This window comes from Oryx dammah, unplaced genomic scaffold, assembly GCF_014754425.2.
Source record: "Oryx dammah isolate SB20612 unplaced genomic scaffold, SCBI_Odam_1.1 HiC_scaffold_11, whole genome shotgun sequence".
Classification (NCBI taxonomy): domain Eukaryota; kingdom Metazoa; phylum Chordata; class Mammalia; order Artiodactyla; family Bovidae; genus Oryx; species Oryx dammah.
In genome coordinates, this window is record NW_024070195.1 from 37,581,868 (window position 1) to 37,607,783 (window position 25,916).

General features: G+C 52.7%; 1 protein-coding gene across 3 annotated transcripts in view; it reads left to right on the forward strand.

Annotated features, from left to right (window-relative positions):
* Positions 1-25,916, forward strand: part of KIF6 (kinesin family member 6) — a 430,349-nt gene that overhangs the window by 398,678 nt on the left and 5,755 nt on the right. Inside the window, exons 17-21 of one of the 3 annotated variants that reach the window (XM_040249761.1) lie at positions 9,911-9,995; positions 11,158-11,293; positions 14,172-14,272; positions 22,446-22,535; positions 24,472-24,578. In XM_040249761.1, coding sequence (XP_040105695.1) covers positions 9,911-9,995; positions 11,158-11,293; positions 14,172-14,272; positions 22,446-22,535; positions 24,472-24,578 — 519 coding nt within the window. The remainder of the gene's footprint in view (positions 1-9,910; positions 9,996-11,157; positions 11,294-14,171; positions 14,273-22,445; positions 22,536-24,471; positions 24,579-25,916) is intronic. The other 2 variants (XM_040249762.1, XM_040249763.1) reach the window with 2 other exon arrangements.

Consider the following 25,916-nt stretch of genomic DNA (forward strand, 5'->3'; position numbering starts at 1 on the left):
GAAGTAGAAGGAGTAAATGCCTTTGGACCCCACAGTTGAGCAGATTACAACACGCAGACAGTAAATCCAACTCTGTCTTATCTAGCCACGGAGCAGAAAGAGGAGCACCCAGAGTTCCATAGTTTTCATTTTCTGACAACAGGGAGCCTGCTAATTTATCTACAGAAAGAGAATTTCTTCTGGAACTAAACACAAAGCAGAATTTATTGTGAGGACCTTTCTATAAAGGACTCTGAGTGACAGTGAATGACATCGTCGACTGCAGTTTTGCAAAGGTTACCAAAATGTTGTCCAGCAAGATGGTTCTCGCATCGACCCTCTGTAGAAGCGAGAGGCCCATTAGGAGTGCGTGACTTGCTGAGGGTGTCTCTGGGAGCGGCAAGGTGACACGCCGGGCACCCAGCCCTCTGATGGCCACATGGAGCGGGAACAGGACGGGGAGAAGCCGCCCCAGGACGCAGGGCTTACGCCCTCTCTCCCAAGGGTCTCTTCTGGGCAGTATTTGATCAGGGACTGCCTCTCCTTCAGCTCACAATCAGAACTCTACCAAGTGCCTGTGATTAAAATTTAAAAGGCGCGTGGCACTGCCGAGCAGCATGTGAAATGCGACAGGTGAGAGCGAGCACCAGGTCCTCGGAGCTCTGGGAACTGGGGATGTCACCAAGGCCATGGGCCTAAGCCAAGCCTAGAAGAATGGGCAGGACTCAGAACCTCAGAGAGGAGCATGGGGAGAGGGGCTGGGGTGTGTGTGCGTGTGTGTGTGTGGTGTATATGTATGTGGGGGATATGTGTGTGTGTAGTTTGTGTGTGATATATATGTATGAATGTAAGCTGTGTGTGTCATATGTATGTGGGGGATATGTGTGTATGTAGTGTGTGTGATATAGATGTACATGTATGAGTGTAGGATGCATGTATAATGTGTATGTTTATGTATGTGGGTATGTGTGTGATACATATGTATATGTATGAATGTAAGGGGTGTGTGTGTGGTATACATGTAGGGGTATGTGTGTATATAGTGTAAGTGTGACATGTATGTATATGTATGTATGGGAGGTGTAGTGTGCGTGGTATGTATGTATATGTATGTGGAGGGATGTGTGTGTGTGGTGTGTGTCTGAGAGAGATATAAATGTATGAATGTAGAGTGTATGTGTGTGGTATATATGTATATGTATGTGGGGATGTGTGTGTGTAGTCTGTGTATATGTGTATGGGGGGTGTATGTGCGTTTGCAGTGTGTGTGTTCATGCATGTGGCATGTGTTTGTTTTGTGTGTAGAGAAGGTGGGGGGAGGATGACTGAAATCGTCTAGAAAAGAAAGCTAAAATGGTGAGGAGGGCCAGTTTATTGAGAGCCTTGAACCTGAGCATTTCGCTCACCAGCAGTTGAGCCATTGGACATTTTTGAGCAAGGAAGGAAGTCTTGGTCGGAGAGGCCTTTTAGGAAGAGACAGCCCCAGGCAGGAGCACACGTTCCTCAGCATTCGCTACTTGACTGACAAGTAAATAGTCTGCACCACCCTGGGGACCCCGCCTTGCCCACCTAGCCACCCAAGCCTGCGCCCAGCCCCTGCACTGGGCGCCTCCTCTGGGTACACACACCTGCAGCCCTGCCCAGGGAGGATGGTGCTCCTGCCGTCTCTGGGTAAACCTGCTGCAGATGCTGCCCAGCGAGATCTGGGGCCACCTGGGAGCCCCACACTGGCCACTCAGCCTGCAGAAGCAGCCCCTGACAACAGCCCAAAGTGGCTGCAGTGCCCTGTGGGCCCTCAAATGACCACCAGGCAGCCACTAACCTGACCTGAAGACCCAGCAGTGAGAGCGCTGAATCCCAGCAGGGCCTCCAAGAGGGCCGGGAGGGGCCCTGACTCTGACGGCTCTTCCCTGTTCCAGTTCTGAGTGCTCTGAGAAGTTTCTTTCTCCCAAACAGAATCCCTGCAGTGACCTCTTGTGGCACCCCTGCCGTGCTCCACACACAGGCCACTGCCATTGCCACCTTCTGCCATTCAGTGCAAAATTGTTTAAGAGTGAGTCTTGAAATACTCTTTTGGAATTCTGAGCCTGGGAACCACAAATTTGAGAGCAAACAAAAAGCCAGACTGTCATCAATTTATTCAGCAGATTTGACTGAGCACCTAGTATGATCCAGGCCAGGAATTCCAGAGTATGGAGAGGAACCCCTAATGGAGACAACTGCAGGGACCCTCCTGGATCAAGCAGCCCACTGGTTTTCAGAATGGGCCCTGTGGGACCCCAAAAGTGTGAGAGAACCCAGGGTACAAATGGCAGCACCCCCAGATTTTCACCTGGATCAACCAAAACAACTTCTATTTCTCTTCTTACCACTAAGCCTTTGTTTGAAAAAAAAAACAAGTTCTATAGCTTTCAACAACCTTCCTCCCTCACAGTTGTGGAGGCTGGAAGCCAGAGTTCACGGTCAGGTTCTGGTGAGGGCCCTCTCCTGGGTACAGACTGCTGGCTTCTCATTGTGCCCTTGCATAGTGGAAAGATCAAGCTAGATCTCTGGTCTCTTCTTAGAAAGGCACTAATCTCATTCATGAGGGCCCCACCCTCATGACCAAATTACCTCCTGAAGGCCCCACCTGCAGATATCATCAAGTTAGGGCTTCGATTTCAGCATGTGAATTTGGAGCAGGGGGCGGGGAGGACACATTCCATTGGTAGCAATCAAACACAGAAGACAAAATTCTAACCCCTCAACCTCATGTGCTGGATTAAAATGTATCATGGCCATGTACTCCATCTGTCCTTGTGCTTGGCCAGTCTCCGCCAGGAAAGGCCTCGGTGTTTGGTAGGTCCTACTCTATTGCCAGTGTAGTGGAGCTGCTTCAGACCCTCCCATGTCCCCCAAAGAAACCGATGATGAATTTGGGGAGACCAGGGTTGTCTGTGCTCAGATACAAATGATGGGTGCTGTGTGTTCCAAATAACCAAGAAGAAGCTCTAAGTGGTGCTTTGAAAATACTGGTGGTGGGCTTCCCTGATGGCTCAGTGGTAAAGAATCCACCTGCCAATGCAGAGATGCTGGGTCCAGTGTGGTAGGGATGCCAAGCTTCCTGCTAATGTCTCTCTGAAAAGCCGCCAAGATTGAGGCATGTGGTCAGTGAGGCTGAAGTGACAGTGAGTAGAACGGCCAAGGGACTCAGGCTCGGAGAGAAACTCTGAGTTCAGAATTGTGGGCACTTCTGAAGAGTGAGGCAGCCTCCATGAACTGGATGAAGAAGGAGCAGGCTCTGCACAGACTTGCCCCAGGCAGAGTGGGGGATGCCAGGAGCCTCAGAAAGAGGGTCATTGTGCCAGGCTCTGGGTGGTGCAACCAGAGAATTCTGAGGAGAAAGTGGAGGTACAGCTGGGTTCCCAGCAGGAAGGACTGTGGAGAGACAGAAGGAGGAGAGAGCTCCAGTTTGATCAGAGGTGATCGTGGTTGGGAAGTGAGTGAGGAGACCAGACACACCTTCCTGTGAACACAGGGTGCTTCTGGGGTCCCCCTTGTACTGCTTGCCAGTCCACACTGACCCTCTGTGCAGGCTGCATCCTCCTCCAGGAATGCAGTGAGGGGAGCAATGTGGAAGGAGAGAAGGCCCCATCCCAGCGGCCTGATTGTGACAGAGAGGCCCAAAGTGGACGCAGAGGGGGTGACTCAGGCAGGAAGGGATGTGGCCGGCCTTCAAGCATGGAGCAGGGTCCGTGCTTCAAACAGGCGAGGAAGGATCTTGATTGTACTATTGACCATATGAAGGGAATGGCAACCCACTCCAGTTTTCTGGCCTGGAGCATCCCATGGACAGAGGAGCCTGACAGGCTACAGTCCCTGGGGTTTCAAAGAGTCAGACATGACTGAGTGACTGACACTTTCCCTTTCACTATGGCCATCTGTGCTCTTGGAAATCTCCCCATTCTCCCTGTGGGGAAGATGTCAGTGATGAGCTGGGGCCAGAGAAATGATCTGCCACAGCCCTGGGTCTGCAGGGTATTCATCACACCCCTGAGTCTGAGCCAGCCACGGGCAGCAATGGTGTTACGCAAAATCAGCACCAAGACAGATGGGGGTGCCGAGCGCCCAGCAGCCTGTGATCGCTCCAGTTGGTGATTCACTTGAGCCATTAAACAGGAAATGGTCTGATGGGGAAGCCAGAGTCTTTGCCTCTGAGCTGCTGACGCTCGTGGTCATTGAGCCTACTGACATCATCCATCTTCAGGAGAATAGACACGCTGACTTCTGGAAGGGGATGGGGCTGGGCGACCTGGGTTCTGCGAGACAGTCTAGCCCAAGGAGGCCCAGAGTGGGTATTTGGGAAGCAGACCCTGAGTCAGATAGCTGAGGCCACCCGCCAGAATGCTTCCATGGCTCTGATGTCTGGTCTGCCACGGGAGAGCCACGTAATCCACAGCCTCCTCCACACAGGGCCCTGGCCTTGCTCCCTGGAAGCCCACAGGGCCCCTTTCTGTGGTTCAGTTTAGTTCAGTCAGTTTAGTTCAGCCGCTAGTAGTGTCCAACTCTTTGCGACCCCATGGACTGCAGCATGCCAGGCCTCCCTCTCCATCACCAGCTCCGGGAGCTTACTCAGACTCATGTCCATCAAGTCAGTGATGCTATCCAACCATCTCATCTATTGTCCCCTTCTCTTCCTGCCTTCAATCTTTCCCAGCATCAGGGTCTTTTCAAATGAGTCAGCTCTTCGCATCAGGTGGCCAAAGTATTGGAGTGTCAGCTTCAGCATCAGTCCTTCCAATGAATATTCAGGACTGATTTCCTTTAGGATGGACTGGTTGGATCTCCTTGCAGTCCAAGGGACTTTCGGTTGTGCCTGGCTGGAAATGTCAATCCTGCCTTCCTTGAGACTCCTAGCAGACAGTTAAGGAGATAAGCAGGCTGGCTCGGAGTGTTCTGGGGGCCGACCTCAGGCACCCCAGTGGGTAATTACTCAGTGGGTAATGTGGATGAGACCTTTCCTCACACCCAGCAAATGCCAAGTGGGATCAGGGTGCAGGCAGTGGGTTTGGTTAGGAAAGGGCAGTCCATACAGGCCAGCACACAGGGGAGAGACTGAGGCTTTCTCTCAGCCCCCGAGCCCCACATCAGAAAGGCATTCACACAAAAGAGCATCACTTGCAAATACCGAGGGCTAGTCAATACAGACTTCAGTGATCTGCCCTGTAGCAGCCTTCACTGTGCAGAGGAAGAAGCACCAGCTTTTAAGTCAGGCAGAGCAGGGTCCTGTCTCCGGCTCCTTTTACCAGTGGTGTGAACCCAGGGAAGGTCTCTACCTGTGTCAGAACTCAGTTTCCCGGTCTGTTATGGGAGCTACTATAGAAAAACCACAGAGAGCCACGTGTTCAGATTTTATCCTCCACAGGCAAGGGCCAAGTGCAGGCAGCTCCAGCCCCACAGAGACCGTGACTTCTTGCTGCAAAGCGCTGAGTCCTTTCACCCCACAATGGCTTCCAGAGATCTGGAAGGTGGGTGGGGGGTAACTTGCTATTCAGGCCCCCGTAGAGCATCTTACCTGAACCCCCTACAGGTCTGGCATCCTCGGTGACTCCCACATGAAGTACTTGCATTGAAACTGGATATAGAGCCTTGCTGCTGCTGCTGCTAAGTCTCTTCAGTCATGTCCGACACTGTGTGACCCCATAGACGGCAGCCCACCAGGCTCCGCCATCCCTGGGATTCTCCAGGCAAGAACACTGAAGTGGGTTGCCATTTCCTTCTCCAATGCATGAAAGCGAAAAGTGAAAGTGAAGTCGCTCAGTCGTGTCTGACTCTTAGCGACCCCATGGACTGCAGCCTTCTAGGCTCCTCCATCCATGGGATTTTCCAGGCAAGAGCCTTGAGCGGTTTCTTTTTTTTTTTTAATACTCTTTTGATGTGGACAGTTTTTAAAGTCTTTATTGAATTTGTTACAATACTGTTTCTGTTTTATGTTTTTCGTTTTTTGGCCACAAGGCATGTGGGGTCTTAGCTCCCTGAGGAGGGATTGAACCCGCACTCCCTGCATTGGAAGGTGAAATCTTAACCACTGGCCTGCCAGAGAAGTTCCTTGAGCAGTTTCTTAATGAAGGGTGAGCGTCGAATCACAGGGGCATCCGCCGTCAAATCCTATGTCTGGGGTTGGGCCCAGCGGTCTCTTGCTTTTACAGGCTCCTTAGGTGATTCTCAGGTTCACCCCAGGTAAAGAGCCCATGAACAAAAGAAATGAGATTCACACATTTCAGACATGGACTGACTGTAGGAGAGTTGTGGCGGGGGGCGGGGGGGGTTGTGTGTAGGGTGCAGCGAGGTGGGTGATCTTTCCATTGCCCCCAAAATCGCGCCAGGTGTGAGCAGGTGCGCAGGAGGCTGGCCTTCCCCCCCAGTGCCGCTCTTGTCTTATGCTGCTGATTCCCGAACACCTGACTCATCAGAGGAAGGGTCACCCGGGGACCGCGCGGACCCCGCTTGAAGTTCCGGTTACTCTTTGAGGCTCGGGGGCTTCCTCCGTATGTGACATTCAGACCCACAGCCACTGGAATTAAGCCCTCCTTCTTCGCTTGTGTGTCGTTTGGGGACTGGCTGCCCACAGTGCGACCTCCTGGCCCCCCCAGAGCTGTGACCTCCTGTGCTCCCATCCCAGCCAGGGGGCCCGCGCTTGAAAGGAGGTGACTGTCAGGTGACCGGAGGCCCTGTCGCTGGCCGCAGGCCCAGTGGGCATAGAGACCCATGAAGCCCAACTGCCCTTTACTTGCTCCCTCTGCCTCTGTTCCTGCTCAGCCGCTTTGTCTGGTTCCCACTGAGCTCCCAACCCCTCTTTCTCTTGAGAGACAGCTGATAAGCCAAGCCTCAGGAAGCAGCAGAAGTAGCCAGGGGCCGTCTCCTCGTGGGGTTACAATGCATTTCACTCAGCAAACATCACTTTGGCAGAGAGGCCCCTTTGGTTGCCATGGCAACGCAGATGGCTTGTGTCTTAGGGGTACACTGTGCCCTCATTCTGGCTGCCTGAGTCCCCGAGTCCCAGGTTTCTTTCCCAGATCCTTTCACCACCCTGGCGCCACCTCACATTAACTATTCTGTTCGCAGCAGTTTTGTCTTAACCGGCAAATCAACTGCTTGGCTACAGATCACGCCATTGCCTCTCCTCAGCAGCCCCCGGCCTCTCAGTTCTCACAAAGCCAACGTCCCCACCAGGCCCTTTGAGGTCCAGCATGATCTGGCCTCAGGTGGCTCAGCTGGTGAAGAATCCACCTGCAGTGAGGGAGACCTGGGTTCAACCCCTGGGTTGGGAAGATCCCCCTGGAGAAGGAAAAGGCCACCCACTCCAGCATTCTGGCCTGGAGAATCCCGTGGACTGGATAGTCCCTGGGGTCACAAAGAGTCGGATGCAACCTAGCGGCTTTCACTTTCACACTTTCACTCCCCCCAGAGCAGGTCTCAGGGAGTTCCTTGGTCTGGGTCGAAAAGTGTTAAAAGGAAGCAGAAGAGTCACAGCTTTTTTTTTTTTTTTTTTTAACAGGCTCAGAGATACATGTGCCCATTACTGAAACTGTTAGGAAAGGAAATATCCACATTTCAAGTCCCATAGTTATCAGCTTGGCGTTGAGGTACTGCCTGACTTTCCCCAGAGAGGACAGGGCCCATGAGCGCTGTGGGCGCTGAGGGCACCTTGGACATGGAGTCTGAACGAAGAGCAGAGGGACCAGTCCCTGCCCTCGGGGACTTGCGCTGCCTGGGTCTGGGGGACCCACGGCAACTAGGACGGGCGGTCTGGATCATTAGGGCCACTAAGATGCACCAGGTTGGGGGACAGCACAGACTTCCGCTGGGAAGTCTATGGTGTCTATGGAGTGAGACGCTTGCTCAGCCAGTTAACAAGTGACAGGTGACCCTTGAAACAAGGGAGAGAGAAACAGGTGCCCGGCAGATAAAGAAAAGAATCCCAATCCGCTTAGCATATTTGTCAGTAAGTTAAATAGCAACATAAAAAGCAACCAAAAGGAAAAGAATAGAGGCATGCCAGAATGAGGATCCCTCAGCAGGCTAAACCCCTGATGAATGGGAAATGTTGCATTTGGGATCCAAAGGACAGTCGCAGTGAAAGAGAATGCATTTTGACAACCACTCATGAAAGTAGGAATGTGTGTCAACCAACAACAAGGTTAATAGAAGACAGTGACGAGCTGACATGACCATGACAAGGTCCACACTGCTGAAACACAAAAGCAGTGCTGCATGTTGCCTGGTATAAGCATTTAGTGCTTTAGAACCGGAGAAACTGGGTTCAAATCCCAGCTCTACCACTTGTTAGCTGAGTGACTTAGAGTTAGTTACTGATCTCTCTGAGCCTCAGACTCTTAACTTAAATGAGCTGGTGATGCCTCTCCTGCTGGGTTACTTTGAGAATTAGCAATAAGGTGAACAGAGCATCTAGCCCAGTGCCTAGGACTTGGTAGGATCTGGAATATAGGAGACGCTCAGTAATAATCATTGCTTGTAATTCACCTCCCATAAAAATATCGAACATGAAGTTTTCAAAGCTAGGAAAACTGTCCTCTACCCTGCCTCTCCTGGACCTGTCTGGAATATGATGTCCAGATGCAGACTCCATACTCACGATCAGTTAGAAGGTCACCATGTCACTGAGCCCTAAGATCAGGGACTTGGGCAGAGTCAGCCTGAGAATAAAGCTCCAGACAGATGGGACAGTTTGTTGTGGTGGTTGCTGTTAAAATATTTAAAGAATCTTCAGATTAAGGAGGACATACTGTGCTGCTCCAAAGGTCCAAAGTTGAGGTGAAAAGAAGTTAGTGCGGCAAGTCTCAGCTCCAATTAAGAGGAAACAGAGCCTCCCTCAATGAATTGTGCTCTCATCCAAAGCAGGGAGCCCAATGCCTGGCAATACCGTGGCAGAAAGCAGTTGACCGTCCTCAAAAACGTCATCGAAGCAATTTCTGATTCCAACGCCTTTGCAACTAAACAAACCTGGATTTAGATCCAAGCTGCTCTGGTTAGCTGTGTGGCCTTGGGCAGGTTGACCTCTTTGAACCTCCATGCCCTTATCTGTAAAATGGGAGCAGTTATCTGATCATGTCCATTAAGTACCTGGCCCATGGTAGAGTGTTCCCTCCAAGGAGCAGAAAGTGGGGCTGCATGACTTCTAAGATGCCTTCTGAGTGAGACATGCCGTACAACCACCAAAAGCCTCCTGGGAGGATAGACAGAGCCCAACAACCAGGCTATGGAAAGACAGGCTCCAGACAAGCCCGTAGCGCCCAGAGTGGGCAACCTGGCAACCAGCAGCAGCGGCTGGCACGTCTGGGTCGCAGCCCTCACCTAGGACTGGCACAGGTCCTGTCACGCTGCCCGCAGGACAGGGCATCTGAGCATGGGTCTCAGCCCCAGGTGCATGTTGGGTTAATCAGGCTTAGAAGCAGTGTTTTAGGGGGAAGTCAAAAGTGGGGCACATGGTTTAAGGCTGGAGAATTCGGCACCTTAGGTGGTGCAAAGTAAGATGTGAGCCATTTTAGTGATGCCTTCATTGTTTACAAAGGGCTCTGTATCAAAAGAGGGGGGAATGCTCTTTTGCATCTTCACTGATGACTCAAGAAGGAATGAGGGAAGCCCATGGGGAAGGACTGATAGTGACATAAGGAAGAATTGCCTTCTAGTGACAGGCTTTGGACTGTGGATTTATGTCCAAAGCATGATCACGGAAGCCTCCTCTTTTGGCCAAGCAGAGGCTGCCAACCCAGAGGAGGCGGGTGAAGCAAGCTCCCATCCAGAGACCCTATGGGGACTCACAGGGTCTCCTCTCACCTTGGGAGGCACGATGACTCTATCATCTGCTCTAAACATCACACTTACCCTTTCTTCCTCGCTGGAGTGAGCTATCAGCATCTCCCTTCTCCAGGTATCTCAGAAAACACCCCCGTGCCCTCGATGCCAGACCAGCTGGAAGAGAAGCTGCGATCACAGCTGGAGGAAGAGAAGAGAAGGTGCCCTTTCCTTTCGCCGCACACACCTTGATCCCTGCCCTCCACCCCCACCACCACCCCTACCCCTAGAGGACCCTCAGGACCACCTAGAGCTGTGGGGCAGGGCAGGGGGCCATCACCCCCTACCCCCGCCGACCCAGCCCTGCAGCTCCTCTGAGAAGTGGGCCCTAAATTAGCTGGAGGAGGCGCCGCCTTTCAGCAGGCAGTCATGAGGTGCAGGAAGCCAGCCGTGGCAGGGTGAGGCTGGAGTGGGGAGTAGAAGGCCCAGCCAGGCTCCAGAGCCAGGATCCTGACTCGGGCAGGGAGAGCTGGTCGCCATCTGCACCCTCTGCAGCCTCTGCAGCCTGGGGCCCGGGCTGCAGCCCTAAAAGCAGCTAGTCTTGTCTGCTGCTGCCCTCTAGGGGAGCCCGGGAGTATGACCACAGAGGGCCTCCACCTTGCTCCTCTTCTGAGGCTTGGTACCTGCAGGGTGACGGAGAACATCAGACCCTCCTGCAGCCACTGAGGGCCCCAGAATGATTTAACCTGCAGAAAGAGGAGCCTCAAGCATAAACAGTCCTGTGGTCCGTACTGATCAAGCATCTCTGTTCATTTCTTCATTTAGGCATTCAGCAGAGAGGTTGGCTATCTTCTTTGCCCTGGAGAGATTTGCTTGCGGGAAACCAAACAAGAAACTTTCCTTGCTCGCAGGCGGCAATGATGTCATTGCCACCCAAGCCGCCTACCCCTGAGCTGGCTAGGCATGTACCCCAAGTGGACCCTCTCACCCTGCCCTCATCCCCAGATGACCTGGGTTCAAACCCTGGCCCCTGTGTTTATTAGCTCTGTGCTAAGGACCAAGTTCCTTAATCTCTCCATGTTTCAGGTTCCAGACCCGTGAAGGGGAGATGGTTATAATAGCACCTTCCTCCTAGGGTGGTGAAGAGGATTGAATGAGTCTGTAGACAGCAAGTGGCTAGAGCAACGCCTGCCCCTCAGTGCCCAGTAATGATAGCCAGCCTTCTAGGGGAGCCCATGGCCCTCTGGACAGAAATGCCCGGCTCTGGGCTCACACACCAGCACAGTGCGCTGGCCTCAGGTACCACAGCCATTCTGCTGTCCTTCTGAGGCTCGCCCTGGTCTCGAACCCTCCCTCCCTCCCCCTTCTCTGATTCTACTGTAGATACAAAACGATGTTCGCACGCCTGAAGGCCCTGAAGGTGGAGATAGAGCATTTGCAGCTGCTCATGGACAAAGCGAAGGTGAAGCTGCAGAAAGAGTTTGAAGCCTGGTGGGCCAAGGAGGCAACCAGCCTGCAGGTACTGGCCACTGTGCCCCTCGCTGCCCCAGAGTCCGCCCTCCTCTTGCAGCCTGGGGACTGGCAGGCAGCCAGGGAGGGGCTGAACATGCAGCCCTCCCCTGGGGGGTGGGTGCAGAGGGAAAAGAATGGGGGGCATTGACCCACACCAAACGCACTGTCAGCCCCTGCCTCCGAAGTGAGTGCTCAGTAGTAACAAGGAATGTGAGTGGTCCGGGGCTCACCGTTCCTTTGCTAGTGCCTGACCCAGGGAAAGATGGGGGTGGGGGTATGCACAGCCCCCCAAAAGCTGGGGGATTTGCCACCGTTGCTTCCTGTGATGGAGTGACAACACTTGATTGTTCTTTATTACAGTTACAATATGTATATTTTATATATGTTATAAACATAGACGCAAGGTAAAATTACCATAATCCCACCACTTAAGGATAATCGATGTAACATGTTGGATTATATTATTTTATATTTTTATGCATATACATCCACATGCTTTCATAAAAATAGAATCATATTAGTCTTTTTTTAAGAAAGAAATCTTCTTTTTAAATATGAATGTATTTATTTGGCTGTGCCGGGTCTTAATTGCGACCCGAGGGGTCTTGGTTGCTGCGCACGGACTCTCTAGTTGTGCTGCACAGGTTCAGTAGCTGTAGCGCGTGGGTTTAGTTTCTCCACGGCACGTGGGATCTTAGTTCCCCGGCCAGGAATTGAACCCGTGTACCCTGCACTGCAAGGCGGATTCTTAACCACTGGACCCCCAGGAAGATGCCCACATATTACAGATGCCTTTGTTTTTACCTAGTTGTCTAGCCTGCCGCCTCTTCCATGTTATTACTCCATGACATCATTCCAAGGCCCTCGCTGTTCAAGCATATGGATCTGTTTTAGCATATTTAATCTCCTGTTGTTTAATGTTTAGGTTGTTTGGGGACTGGTTCCCTGGAAACGTATTTGAAGAAACGTTTTTGCATATTTCCTAGACAAATTCCTAGAAGTACTCTATGATATCATAAAGGCTAGAATAACCTGTTAAGAAATGTTAGTACAAACCCCCAGTTCCAGCCGCCCCCATGTCACCTCCCCTCAGGTGAGTGGAACAAAGGAGATGACAGACACATAATCCTACCTCTTGTGGGGCTGGCAGAACCCTTCGAGGTCATCTCACAGGCTGCTCACTTCATTTTAAGGATGCGGAAGCTGAGAGGCGCGGAAGATATTTTCCCAAAGACGCAACCAAGCCGTCACCCGTATGTTACTGCCACCTGTGACCAGACAGTGCAGAAGCCTATTTGGATAAAATTAAATACACACAATGACAAATAAAACCAATGAGATGGAAGTACAGTTATCGCAATATTTTAACAGCAAAGTTATGGTATAGTAATATGTATAGTGTTTTACAAATGCACAAATTAATAAGATCTGGGGGAGTGCTCCACACTTACCAAAATTTCAAAGTAGAACACAGATATTTCAAGATGTCTGCACCAACTGTAATGTGATCTGAAAATAACTGTAATCTCTACTGGTTACAGAGTCACTGGTGCCACCCATACTACTGTGGTTTGTTGTCGACATTTAATCACTGAAAGAAATGTTAAATTTCAGGTGGAAGTTAGGAAGGTTAAAGATGTCCCTGGTTCCCTGTCACACTCACAGCACCCCTTGGGTTCTGTCTGTTCTCTAGTTAGGAAGCCTCCCTCGTGAGGTCATCAGTGGGTGAGGCCGTTAGCCCCTGCTGGTGCCCACGGGTATCTGGCCGCGGGACAGTTGTGTAGGTCATTCTGTGTGACCCAGGAAGAGTCCCGTCGAGACTGGTGGCTTCAGACCGTTTATTACTCACGTGGACAGTGAAAGCCAGGGTAACCAAGGTGTCGCTGCAGGGGCCTTCCACCCTGCAGGATGTCCCGGAAGCAGAAGGGACCAGGTGACCTCAGCAGGGGCAATGGGTCACGTGTAGCTGGGGAGTCAGCTCCATGCAGCCGCGACACCATTTCATAGCCTGAGGAGGAAGCCTGAGTGGGACGGGCAGAAAGCCATAAGCCTCATCAGAAGGCGGGAGGTGATGAGAAGCTGCCCCTTGACAGTCTCCGAGCGAGACGGCGAGGCACGGGGGAAGTGGCCTGGCAGCAGCTGCTCACCAGCCTCCCACACCCTCCTGTTCTGGGAGAATCGGGGGCAGGGGCGGGGAGGGTGTGTTCTGCTAAGACTCGGGTCAGCTGAGGTTTAATTGCTGCTCCGGAGACCCGTGTGGAGACGCACCAGGTCTCTAGGACCCTGGCCCGGCTGCCCCCACGTACAGTGCTGAGCGCGTCACCCCTGACTCTACCAGCATCTCTTTGGGACAAGGGAAGGCAAAGCTGAAAGGACTTCTGGAGCACCGCCAGATCACATTGTAGACACATCTTTTCTCAACTTCAGAAAGTAATACAGGCTCTGTGCTCCAGAGCCCGGAAGCCACGGCTCTCAAAGCCCTCGTGCCCTAGACAGAGCCTGTGCTCCGCAACAAGAGGGGCCACCGCAAGGAGAAGCCTGTGCCCCGCGGCTAGGGAAAAGGAAGACCCAGCACAGCCAAAAATAAATAACTAATTTTTTTATTGTATTTTTAAAAAAGTAATGCAGGCTCAATTTGGAGAACTCAGAAAACAGAGAAAAGCACACAGAATGAATCCAACATGACCCCTTCGCCTGCTATCCAGAGAGCGTGTTTCCACGCCGGTCAGCATGCTCCATGCCTACACCTTGATCTATCTTTTTCCCCGTACATGTTGTATATTCCAACTTTTATAGCTAGTTCTTTCCCCTTGAGCAATACATCAAAGACAGTTTCCCATGCCATTAGATTCACACTTACACTGTGCAACTTTCTCCCGGACCAGCAGGTAAACTCCCCAGCAGTGACTCCCTCGAATCACGTGAAGCCCTTTCGCCAGATGTCAGAAGCCCAGCACGAAAGGTCCCAGCCTCTCTCTAACAAGAGGTAAGGGGAGAACCCTGCAACAGGTTGGGATGCCCTGCCTCTCTCGCCCAACCCAGCCTTGATGCTCTAACCTTGATGCTCTAAAAGTCTCTCTGTAGGCTGCGTGATCCAGGAAAACGAGTGACTTGTACTGTTAAATTCCTTGAAGATGCTCAAGCCAGTGGCTCTCACTAAGGCTTGTGGGAGAACCTCCCCACCCCCGGCCCTGTCCCTCTGGCTCTGACAGCCAGGGGGCCTGCTGCCACAATGACAAGAAGAGCAACTTAGCCGGACCGTGGACACGGTCCCACCCCGGGGTAGGAAGGAACGGTTGGCAGAGGGGAGAAGGAGGGGCGACCTCGGGGGGGTGTTGGTGGAAGGCAGCGGGGAGTCGGCCTGCCGGGACCCAGGGAGCTCTGGCAGATGACTGTGCCCTTGCCCAGGCTCAGGAGGGGGCGCAGAGCAGCTGGTAGAGACAAAGACACCTGCCTCGTGCAGCCTCCATCCCTCAGACAGGCCGGCTAGCATCGTGGCCAGGCCAGCGGGAGCAGGGCCTCGACCTCCACCACCAGGGCCCAGTCCTTGACTGGGTCTGAACGGGAGCCGAGCTCTCACGCTAGAATGTGAAACAGAGCTTTTTAAAGGGGGTAGGAATGGGGTTGCCGGACGGTGTCCTCTATATGATGCTGTGAAGAGAACAGCACTTTGCCTCCTGGTCTTCTTTTCAAAAACCCATAATGCCCATTGAATCATGAGGAAGGGTCAGACAAGCCCCAGTTGGGGGGCATTCAACAAAATACCTGCCCAAGGGCATCAAAGGCAAGAAAATTCTGAGAAACCGTCACAGACAAGAGGAGCCCGAGGAGATGTGATAGCCAAATGGAATGTGCTGTCCTGGATGGGGACTGGATAAGAAAAAATTCAGAAAATCCAAATAACAAGAGGACTATAGTTAATAACAATGTATTAGCATTGCAACAAATGTGCCTCACTTGCATGTGAGATTATACAATAAGGGAAATGGGAAGTGGGGTACAGGGGAACTCTCTGCACTAGCTTTGCAACTTCTCTTTAAACCTAAACCTAAACCTACACTCGGGCTTTCCCTGCTCCGGTGGTTAAGACATCAGGCTTCTATACTTCAGGGGGTATGGGTTCAATACCCCATGTTTAGGGAACTAAGATACCACATGCTGAGTGGTGTGGCCAAAAATATTTTTTTAATTTTTAAAAAATTTAAACCTGTTCTTAAAACAAAGCAGCCAACCAGGGAGCCGTCCACCACCTCGCTGACATTTTCCCTGGACTTCACACCCCCTAAGCTGGTCCTCAGGGCCAGCACTTTGGCTTGTATTCCAGCTTTAGGAAAGACGGGCCAATGTGAGTTCTTAAGCCCCAGGCTAATAGCCGGCAAGGTGTGTCTTCTTTGGCTACCCTGATGTTTTAAAAGGCAGTTTAGATCCCACAACAGAAAAAAAAAATTGAGAAGTTTGACCTTATAAATATGAAAAAATGCTGCTCTATGAAAGACACTCACTGTTAAGAGAATGAAAAGATAAACTACAGACTGGGAGAAAATGTTTGAAATATATATATGTGTATATATATGTGTGTGTGTGTGTATATATATAAATGTCAGCAAAAGATCTGAACAGCCACTCACCAAAGAAGATATACAGATGGCAAATAAGTGTATGACAGGATGCATCGGAGATCACTGCAAATTACAATTAAAGCAACAAGCAGGTATCACTGCACACCTATGAGAATGGCTAGAATAAAATGTATAAAACAGATACCACCAAATGCCGGTGAGGATGTGGAGAAATGGCAACATCCTTCATTGCTGTGATGCTCTGAATTCTGAGATTAACAAGAGGTGTGGCCAAAAACAAACAACAATGGAAAGAGCTGCAGTTTCAGCCCTACTCCCGGCTCCACGTTGGCAGCACTTTGTCCTTCCCACTGCCCCCCGCCTCCTCCCTCCTGCTCACTGCTTCCCTCCCTTCCCCCCCTCCCTTTCTCGCCTTCCCTGACCTCCTCCCTCCTACATTCTTTTCCTCCCTCTTCTCGTCTTCCTCCTCCCCCTCCACCCAGGCAACTCTCCATTGCTTGTCCCTGTGTCCATCCACTGCCAGCTCCTCTAAGAGACTGGGTCTACGACCCGGCCTCTGGGCAGACCTCCTAGGATCTCCTCGGGAAACACTGTTCGAACCCTCCCCCAGCCTCTGCCTTGTCTGAGAAGAATGGCCCATCTGGCCTTGGCCTTCCAGGATATTCCTTGGGTATCCCAAGTCTAGGGCTTCCCAGGTTGCGGAAGTGGTAAAGAACCCACCTCCCAGTGCAGGAGAGGTAAGAGACAGAGGTTCGATCCCTGGGTGGGGAGGATCCCCTGGAGGAGGTCATGGCAACCCACCCCAGTATTCTTGCCTGGAGAATCCCATGGACAGAGGAGCCTGGCGGGCTACAGTCCATGGGGTCGCAAGGAGGCAGACACGACTGAAGCAACTGAGTATGCACACACCCACCCCAAATTAAAGTGATCCCTGGGTGTGCTTACCATAGATCCTAAACCTTGAGGTTCAGAGCCTTGGATCTCGAAGCTCACCATGGGTTCCCTGCAAGGAGTCCCCTCAGTTTAAACTTTCACCCAAGGTGCTCTCCTGAGCTATGGGCCCTTGGGCAAGCCAGCATCCCCCTTTGGGATGCCCTTGTCTCATCCATAAGCTGTGCCCGGGTCCCTCTGTCACTATCCTTCCACGAACAGACGAGTGTCCCAGCTTTCAGTGTTGAAAGCTGCCGGAGCGGGAGAGCGGGAGTCCAGCTGCTGGTCTCCCCTGAGCCCCAGAGAGGCCCCTCCTCCCGATGGGCCCTCCGCAGCCCAGGGGCTGGTCCTCTCCTTCTCAGGCTCTGACCGAAGCCTGACTTTATCCCTTCCCCAGGGACGTTTAGGGCCTGTGGGCCAATCACACTAAACTCACAGCACTCTGATGGGCAACCCAGGAGGCCTGATCATTATTAATAATACTAATTAATCCTTATGAAGAAAGAGATAATCAGCTCTGATGGCTGGCGCGCTGTCTCTCCAAGAAGGCACATCTGCATGAGAAATGAATTCACTGTCAAAGGCTGGAGGGTCAGGAGAGAGGACAAAGGTCACTGCAGTATGACCCTGAGGGTTCAGAGGCTGTGGCATCCTGGGACGCTCCTGAAGCCTCGGGACTGGAGGGGTCCTTCCCCTCCACCCCCCCCCACCCCCCACCCCACCCCACAGCCCCCCACCCCCGTCCTGGAGCTCCGGCCTCCAGACGGCACCATCCTCCTGCAGGAGCGGCTGGAGGTCACGGGCTGGGCAGTTGGGCCCCCACAGAGGATGCTGGAGGCCCCCTCTGCTCTGGTGTGGTCACGCCCTCTGCCCTGCCAGGTCCAGCTCCGCTCTCTTCTGCCCACCCCCAACTCTCAGCAGCTGGCACCCGTGAGCATTCTCCAGCATCTTATCTGGGAAACCACTGAGTTCCTGAGCCATTTGCGTGCCAATGGCTGGATCTTGCAAGACTTACTGCAGTCTCCAAACTGACCTCGGCCTGGTGTCGTCGCAGCACCTGCAGGATGGAAAAGCCCTTTCTCCCTCCCGTGTTGAGACTGCACCCCAGACACTGTTCACAAGGAGCTCTGGAAGCCGGCCTCTGTTCTCCAAAGAAAGGCGTGCAGAGCCTGCCACCTTGCGGCCACCTCTGGTCCTGCAGCAGCCCTGGCCAAACAGCACAGATGCCTCGCTTTCTCAGACTCAGTGCAGAGTCTCTGAGATGCTGGGGGTGAAAAAAAAAATCCTCGGCTCTGTTTCCTCTCCTGTTTGTAGGACCCACAGTACTGAGCCAGTAGAGGCAGGCCCAGGGTAAGAAACCCTGCCGCTGGCTGAGATGGGAGAAGGGAGAAGGGAGAAGGCTGGAGCTGGGGAGGAAGCAGTGCTCAAGGCTGGAACAGCAGCTTATTGGGCCCATGGAGAGCCTGGGGCTGATGACGTGGGCTGGGCAAAGCCAGAGGCCCTGTCTCTAACCCTACTGCCAATCGTCGTGCGAGTCCCCATCGGGAAAAGGAGGGCTATGGCCAGGTGACTCTGCAGGCCTCGTTCTGCTCTGACTCTGTCAGGACATCATAAAGCAAGGGAGGGGATCTCTCACGTCACTGCCATTCCGGACAGCTGATGTCTTCACCTCCTTGGGGTGCTGCTGGCTTCCACTGTCTCCCAACCGGGGTCCAAGGCAAGGAGCCTGCATCCATTAAACGTGCAGAGCTGCATCTGAGGAGCTGCTGGCTCTGACTCCTGACTCAGGGAGCACAGAGCCAGTCAACGAGGGCCACCCAGGGTCGTCCACGCAGCCAGGAACAAGCCGTGTGTCTCACATGTGTCCTCAGAATGCCAGAGTTGAGTCTGGTTAATAAAGCACAAGTGGCTGGGACTCCACCTGCCAATGCAGGAGACTGGTTCGATCCCTGGGCCGGGAAGGTCCCATGTGCTGTGGGGCAACTAAGCCCGTGTGCCACAACTCCTGAGCCTGTAGTCTGGAGCCCGGGAACCGTGACTACTGGCCAAGCCCCCCTGCCTGGAGCCGAGTGCTCCGTAGCAAAGAAGCCACTGCGATGTGAAGCCTGCGTGCCACACCTGGAGAGGAGCCCCCGCTCACCCCAACTAGAGAAAGCCCACACACAGCAACGAAGGCCCAGCACAGCCAAAAATAAAAATAAAGCTCAAGTTCTGAAGCTTCACGGAGTTGTGATTAAATCCAGATACTGCCACTTACCAGCTGGGTAACTTTTAGAATCTCTTTAACCTTCCTAAGCCTCAGCTTTTCTCAACTATATAATGGGGATGAGGAGGCTATCGAGAGGATTAAGTGGGGTGATGTTTGCCGAGTGCCCTCCCAGGACCTGTGTGTAGCCGGTGTCTGTAAATGACAGCTGTGATCATTGTTGCCTTTGTTTAGCGTCCACAGCCGGTACATGCAATGCTCTGACAATGAGAATTAACGTGTAAACATCTATTATAGACTGAATATTTGTGCCCCCGCCAAATTCATATCACATGCTAATCCCCAGTGAGATGGTATTAAGAGATGGGGCCTTTGGGAGGTAATTTGGTCATGAGGGTGAGGCCCTCAAAAATGGGATTATCCCTTGTAAGGAGAGTCCAGGGACTTCCCTCCTGGTCTGGTGCTTAGGACCTGGCCTTCCAACGCAGGCTGCGTGGGTTCGACCCCTCGTCAGGGAGCTAGGATCCCAAATGCCTTGGGACCCAGAAACCAAAACATAAAGCAGAAACACTATTGTAACCAATAAAGACTTTTAAATTGGTCCACATCAAAAAAAAAAATCTTAAAAAGAAAAAGGTTCAGAGAACTAGCTCTCTCTCTCTTTCTACCTCATGAAAGCACAAGAAGTCAGCAGTCTGAAACCCAGAAGAAGGCCCTCACCAGAACACAACCATGCCAGCACCTGACCTCGGACACACAGCCCCAGAGCCAAGAGAAATAATGAATTTCCATTGTTTACGAGCAGTTTGGTCTATGGTACTTTGCTATAGCAGCCCAAACTGACTCATTCAGAAATTATAAGACGTAGGGTGTTACCATAACAAATACCTAGAAATGCGGCAGCAGCTTTGGAAGCAAGTCATGAGTAGAAGCTTGGAAGAGTTTGGAAGCTTGTGCTGTAAGACACTAAGATCATCATGAATGGACTTTTAAAGGCAGTTCTGGTGAGGGCTCAGAAAGGAAAGAGGAGGGACTTTGCTGGTGGTCCAGTGGTTAAGAATCTGCCTTCCAATGCAGGGGATGTGGGTTCGATCCCTGGTCTGGAAACTAAGATTCCCTATGCTGTGGGGCAACTAAGCTTGAGCACCCAAATGAAGACGGAGTGCAGCCAAGAAAAAAAAAAATAGGAAGGAAGAAAGGAAGAAAGATAGGAAAGAGGAGAGCTGAGGAGAACATGTCCATCTTCTGAAAGAATAAAAAAATAACCATGTAGAGAATGTTAGAAATATGGATGGTAAAGACCATTCTGGTGAGGTCTCAGAAACGAGGAGCATGCTACTGGACACTGAAGAAAAGGTGATCTTGTTCTAAAGTGGCAAAGAACTTCACTGAGCTACGTTCACATTCTGGCCTTTTGTAGAAGGAATAATTTGCAAGTGACAAAACCAGATGTTTAGCTGAGGAGATTTCTAAGCAAAGGGTTGCAGGAGAGGCCCTGGCCCTTCCTGACTGCTGAGATCAAAGAAGAGAGAAATGATTTGAAGATGGAATTATTAAGCAAAAAGGAACTAGAATGTAAAGATTTGGAAAATTCTCAGCCTATTCATATTGCAAAAAACGAGGAAATGTTTCAGAAGAGAACGCTGGGAGACCAGTGTGGGTGTGGATCGCAGGCTTCATCAGCCTTCCTAGAGGGAAAACTGTGAGACTGAACTGAAGGGGAGGAGATGAGAGGAGGAAAGGAAGGCTGGTGGACCTCTCGGATCTCACAGGATGGGACTATAGAGCTAATCCGATGTGAGTGGGCAGTAGCCTTTAGGTCAAGGAAAGAATGACCACAGAGGCAATTCACAGATCATCACAACTGCCCCGTCTGTTTCAAAAGGCGGCAGGGGGTGGTTGGCGGGGGTGGGGGTGGGGGGTTGTCGCATAGCCTTGCTTTCAACAAGCCAGACAGCCTCTGCCCAAAGATGTGGAGGTGGGGCCGCTCAGCAGAACCATGAAGGACCTCCAGCCATGGGTCCAGAAGACAGGACCTTCACCCCTAGTGGGTCTGGAGGGTAGAGCATCAAGCCAAAGAGGGTCAAGAACTTTCAAACCTTGAGATCCCGTGATGTTTGCATTGTAGGCTTTGGGTTTGCGTGGGACCTGTCACCCCCTTCCTGTCTCCTCTTTCTCCCTTTTGGAATGGAAAAGGTAAAATGGATGGAAATGTCTATCTTATGCTTTGTCCCATCATTGCATTTTGGAAGCACATACCTTGTCAGGTCTCACAGCCAACAAGAGATTTTTGCCTTAGGATGAATCCTTCGAGTCTCACCCATATCTGATTTAGATGATACCCCCTGGTGGCTCAGATGGTAAAGCATCTGCCTGCAATGCGGGAGACCCGGGTTCGATCCCTGGGTTGGGAAGATCTACTGGAGAAGGAAATGGCACCCCACTCCAGTACTCTTGCCTGGAGAATCCCACGGACAGAGGAGCCTGGTAGGCTACAGTCCATGGGGTTGCAAAGAGTCGGACACGACTGAGCGACTTCACTCAGTGGATGAGATTTAGCGTTGATGCTGGCACAAGCCGGGGGCTGGTGGAGTGAAACGAATGTATTTTACATGAGAAGGATGTAAATTGAGGGGAGTGGGGTCAGGGGCAGAATGTTATAAACTGTATGTGTCCTCCAAAAATTTGTAAGTTGACATCTGACCTCCAAAGTGATAGTATTTGGAGATGCGTCTTTAGGTCATGAAGGCGGGGCCCTCGTGAAGAGGATTTGTGCCCTGATGAAAAGAGGCCAGAGAGCTCTCTCTCTCTATCATGTGAGGACACAAGAATTCGGCAGGCCTGACCTGACCTTGCAGACCCTTTGCCCTCAGCACTCCAGCCTCCAGAACAGTGAGAAATAAATTGCTGTAGTTGAAGCCATCCCCTTCATGGCATTGTGTGACAGCAGCTTGAACGGACTGACCATCATCCATAACAGGAGTCTTGGCTTCTTCAGATTGGGCCACCGTAAAAGGAACCGTAGACTAAGCAGCTTAGACAACAGGAATTTATTTGCTTCTCACAGTTCTGAAGGCTGAGAAGTCCCAGGCGAAGGTCCAGAGGGATCAGCTCCCGGTGAGAACCTGCTTCTGGTTTGCAGATGGCTGTCTCTTCTGAGTCCTCACACAGCAGAGGAACAGCTCTGGTTTCTTTCTCTTCCTCTTCTTATAAGGGCACCAATCCTATGCTGGGGACTCCACCCTCATGATCTCATCCAAACAAGTTACCTTACAAGGGTCCCACCTCCAGATACCATCACGCTGGGGAATCAATTCCCACATATGAGTTTTCGGGAGGCACAAACTCTCAATCCATCCATACAGCTCCTAACTATAAACTCTAGATTTCTCCTCTGCAAACCTCCTTCCATACATTTTTCTCCTGTTGATCTGTCTTTACAGCGATGTGTGTGCCAGGAAGATCCTGCCCTCGCCTGGCCCCCTCCTGCACAGCCAGGAGCAGAGCAGCCCTGGTGTCCCCACGGAGGACAGGTCTGTGGCCTTCTTCCCCCTCTGACTCCCGCGACAGCCCTGCCATAGGTGCAGTGGGCTGAAACCACCAGTCAGCTTCTCTCAACCCCAGCAGCCCCTCAGTGCAGTGGCCTCACAGACGGAGCCCAGGGCAGGCCTCCACCCTGGCACCCCAGGAATTCCCTGGAATCTCTCACAGATGCCAACTCCCAGAGCTGAGGAAGTGTTCCCAGAGTCACTGGGGCCCCATGCAGGCAGAGTTGCTTCACGTGCGTGCGTGCATGCCAAGTCGCTTCAGTCGTGTCTGACTCTTTGCGACCCCATGGACTGTAGCCCGCCAGGCTCCTCTATCCATGGGATTCTCCATGCAAGAATACTGCTGTGGGTTGCCATGCCCTCCTTCCGGGGGATCTTGCCAACCCAGGGATGGAACCTGCGTCTCTTATGTCTCCTGCCCTGGCAGGCGGCCTCTTTACTGCTAGCACCACCCAGGAAGCCCATGTGTCCTTGTAAATTGATGCACCTGGGGCCACTGAACAGGAGCCAGCCCAGGGGCAGTTCCTGTAGCCCACCAGCCCCAGGCAGAGTCCCCAGGTGGGGAGGGATGGAGTTGATAGGCCTGGCCTCAGGCTGAGCAAAGCTGATGCGGCCCCTACCCGCAGTGCGTGTCTCCAGTGCCCTCTGACTAGACTACCCGCGAGCCCTGCTTCACCTGCCAGGCCCTGCTGTTCTCCACAGGCTGCCCAGGGGTGAATTCCACCTACCACCACCCCCTACTCCACCCCTACACCCCCACTCTGGACGGAAGGCACAGCTGCAGAGCAGCCCCCGCCTCCCTGCCCCCTCTCTGCTCTAGCTCTTGTCGCTGAGCTGCAGTCAGAATGCCAAATATTGCATGAGGCGATAAGCAACCCTCTGTTACATACAATCCTCCCCACCTCCTAAGGGAGTGGATACTGTCCATGCCGTGTGGAGTGACGGGTGTGAGGACGGATGCTTGTCAGATCCAGGAGAGCACCTCGTTTGCATTTCTCAAGGAGGATTTTACATCTAGGGGTTGGATGGAAAATGAGAAGGGAGAAGGGCCTTGCATCTGTCCCTTTTTAAAGGAGAAAAGAAATCTCACTTCTTCCAAATCTCATTGGCCACAATCTGATCACCTGACCTCACATAGCTGCAAAGAAGACTGGGAAATGTAGTATTCTGAATGTGGCAACTTGCTGGGCTAAATAGTGTATGCTTCTGTTTTTAAGGAGAGAAGAGGAAAGAGTTACCTCTGTCTCAGGAACAACTAACTAAGGGCTAGCTAAGCAGCTCCTCCAGGGCCGAGGTCATGGTCAGGCTCAAGGCGGGGAGGCCAGGGGGCAACTGGAACAACAGGGAGCTGAGGAAGCAGGAAGCTTCTGCAGGTTCCCAAAGCCTCGGGCAGGGCCTTGCGCTCATCTCCCATGGGGGTGGGGGTGGGGGTGCAGTGGGGTCATGTCCTAGAGGATAGGACACCTAAGCCAGGGGCTGAGGAAGGCAGGCCCACCCTAAAAAGAGGTGGGGCAGAGATAGGTGGGGGCGAGGGGATGGAGGAGGTGCTGAAAGCTCGTGCAGCCATGTGAAGGTCTGGGGGCAGAGCAGCCCAGAAGGAGGAGACGGCAAAGCAAAGGGCCAGAGGCCGGGAGGAACCTGGTCTATCAGAGAGACAGGGTGGCTGGAGTGCAGTGAGCAGCCTAGATCACACAGGGACGAGTCCAAATTTCATCCCAAGGCTTATGAGAAGCCACGAAGGGTTTGAGCCAAAAGACCAGGCACCATGTGCCTCACGTGGGTGCAGGAGGCTTGCTGCAGGGGCTGCAGAGAAGCGGGGGTGAGAGCGGATCCAGCCATGAGCACAGAAAAGTGCCCGGGAAAGGTGAATCCCACGGTCAAAGGTCAAGCATGGTAAAGTGTGGTGTGTCATTGTCCCCAGCATCCCAGAGAGGCCAGTGTCGTCCGTCCCTCTCACAGGGGACAGCCAGACAGACTCCGACATCCTGGCCTTCATCAAGGCCAGACAGAACATCCTGCAGAGGACAGGTGAGAGCCCCTTCCCCGGCAGCTCCTCCAGGGCCCAGGTCATGGTCAGGCCCGAGGTTGGGGTGGGGGGAGGGGCTGCATGGGGAAAGCTGGAACAACAGGGAGCTGAGGAAATAGGAAGCTCCCGCAGGTTCCCAAAGCCTCGGGCAGGGCCTTGCAGTCACCTCCTGCATTGCCCACCGCTGCCTCCTCCTGGAGACAGCCCCAGAAGGCAGCCTCAGACACACCGAGACGGGCCAAGGGGGTGGCCGGCCCAGGGGCCCCTGTCTGCCCCTCTTGGCAAAGCGTCCCTCCGTCCCCAGCTCTTTAGGATGATGTCTGGTCGCCTGTCCCCAGAGTCAGCTCCCCTCCGTCTGCCCGCTCCAAACAGGGAGGGCTGACCAACGGTTTGGAACTCGTTCAACCCCCAGCTCGAAATCTTGCTCTCCTGTTGGAGCCTGGTTCTTGCCAGCGAGTTGTAGGTGTGAACACCACTTGAAGCACCAGGCCTGAGGACATGGGAACAGTCAGAGAAGAAATATGCGGTGTATCAGGAGCTGGAAGAGAAAGAGAAGGCCCAGCCTGGCCTCCATCACTGGCCTCCCCCACTTCCTCATGGCCCCTGCCTTCCTGCTCAGACAGGACTTCTCCCCTCTCCCTGGAGACCCGTGGGACCAGCCTCCATCCGGGGCCCCTGACCCCAGCCCTGCTTTTAGTCTTAGCCTCATTCCAGTAATCCAAAGGCTACTCGTCTGGCTTAGCATTGCTTTCACACGGCCACAAGGCACCAGATGGGTTAGGGTTAGGGTTAGGGTTAGAAAAATTTGGATTCAGATTGAGTAGTCTCCAAGCCATTCCCCCCCTCCCCCCCTGCCGCCTCAGTCATCCCCCAAATACTCTAGTGATACGTATCAGACACAGACCAATACCGGACAGCCAGTCGGTAAATGAGCACTGTGTTTATTAGGCACCTTCTGTATGCTGGGCACTGTACCAGTGCCGCGGCCATATCAGTGAACAAGACTGAAGCCCTTGACAGGCTGGAAGAAAGGAGAGAGACTGTGAACACATCCCAGAGACATAAAATCATCCTCCGTGCCAACGAGAGCTCCGAAGTAGCTGGAATACGTGATGCATAGCGATCTGCAGAGAGATGCTTTTATCTGGGAGGGGGGAAAGGGGGAGACTCAAAACTGAGGCCTAAGAGTGAGGATGATGCAGCCATGCGGCTCTGGGGGCCAGGGTTCCACTCACTCTGGGAGGAGCAGCAAGGGCCAGCCCAGAGGGGAAGGACTCAGCTTGGCCACAGGGTGGGACAGAGACTGGCACGGCTGGGACAGGGGGCCAAGCCAGGGAGGA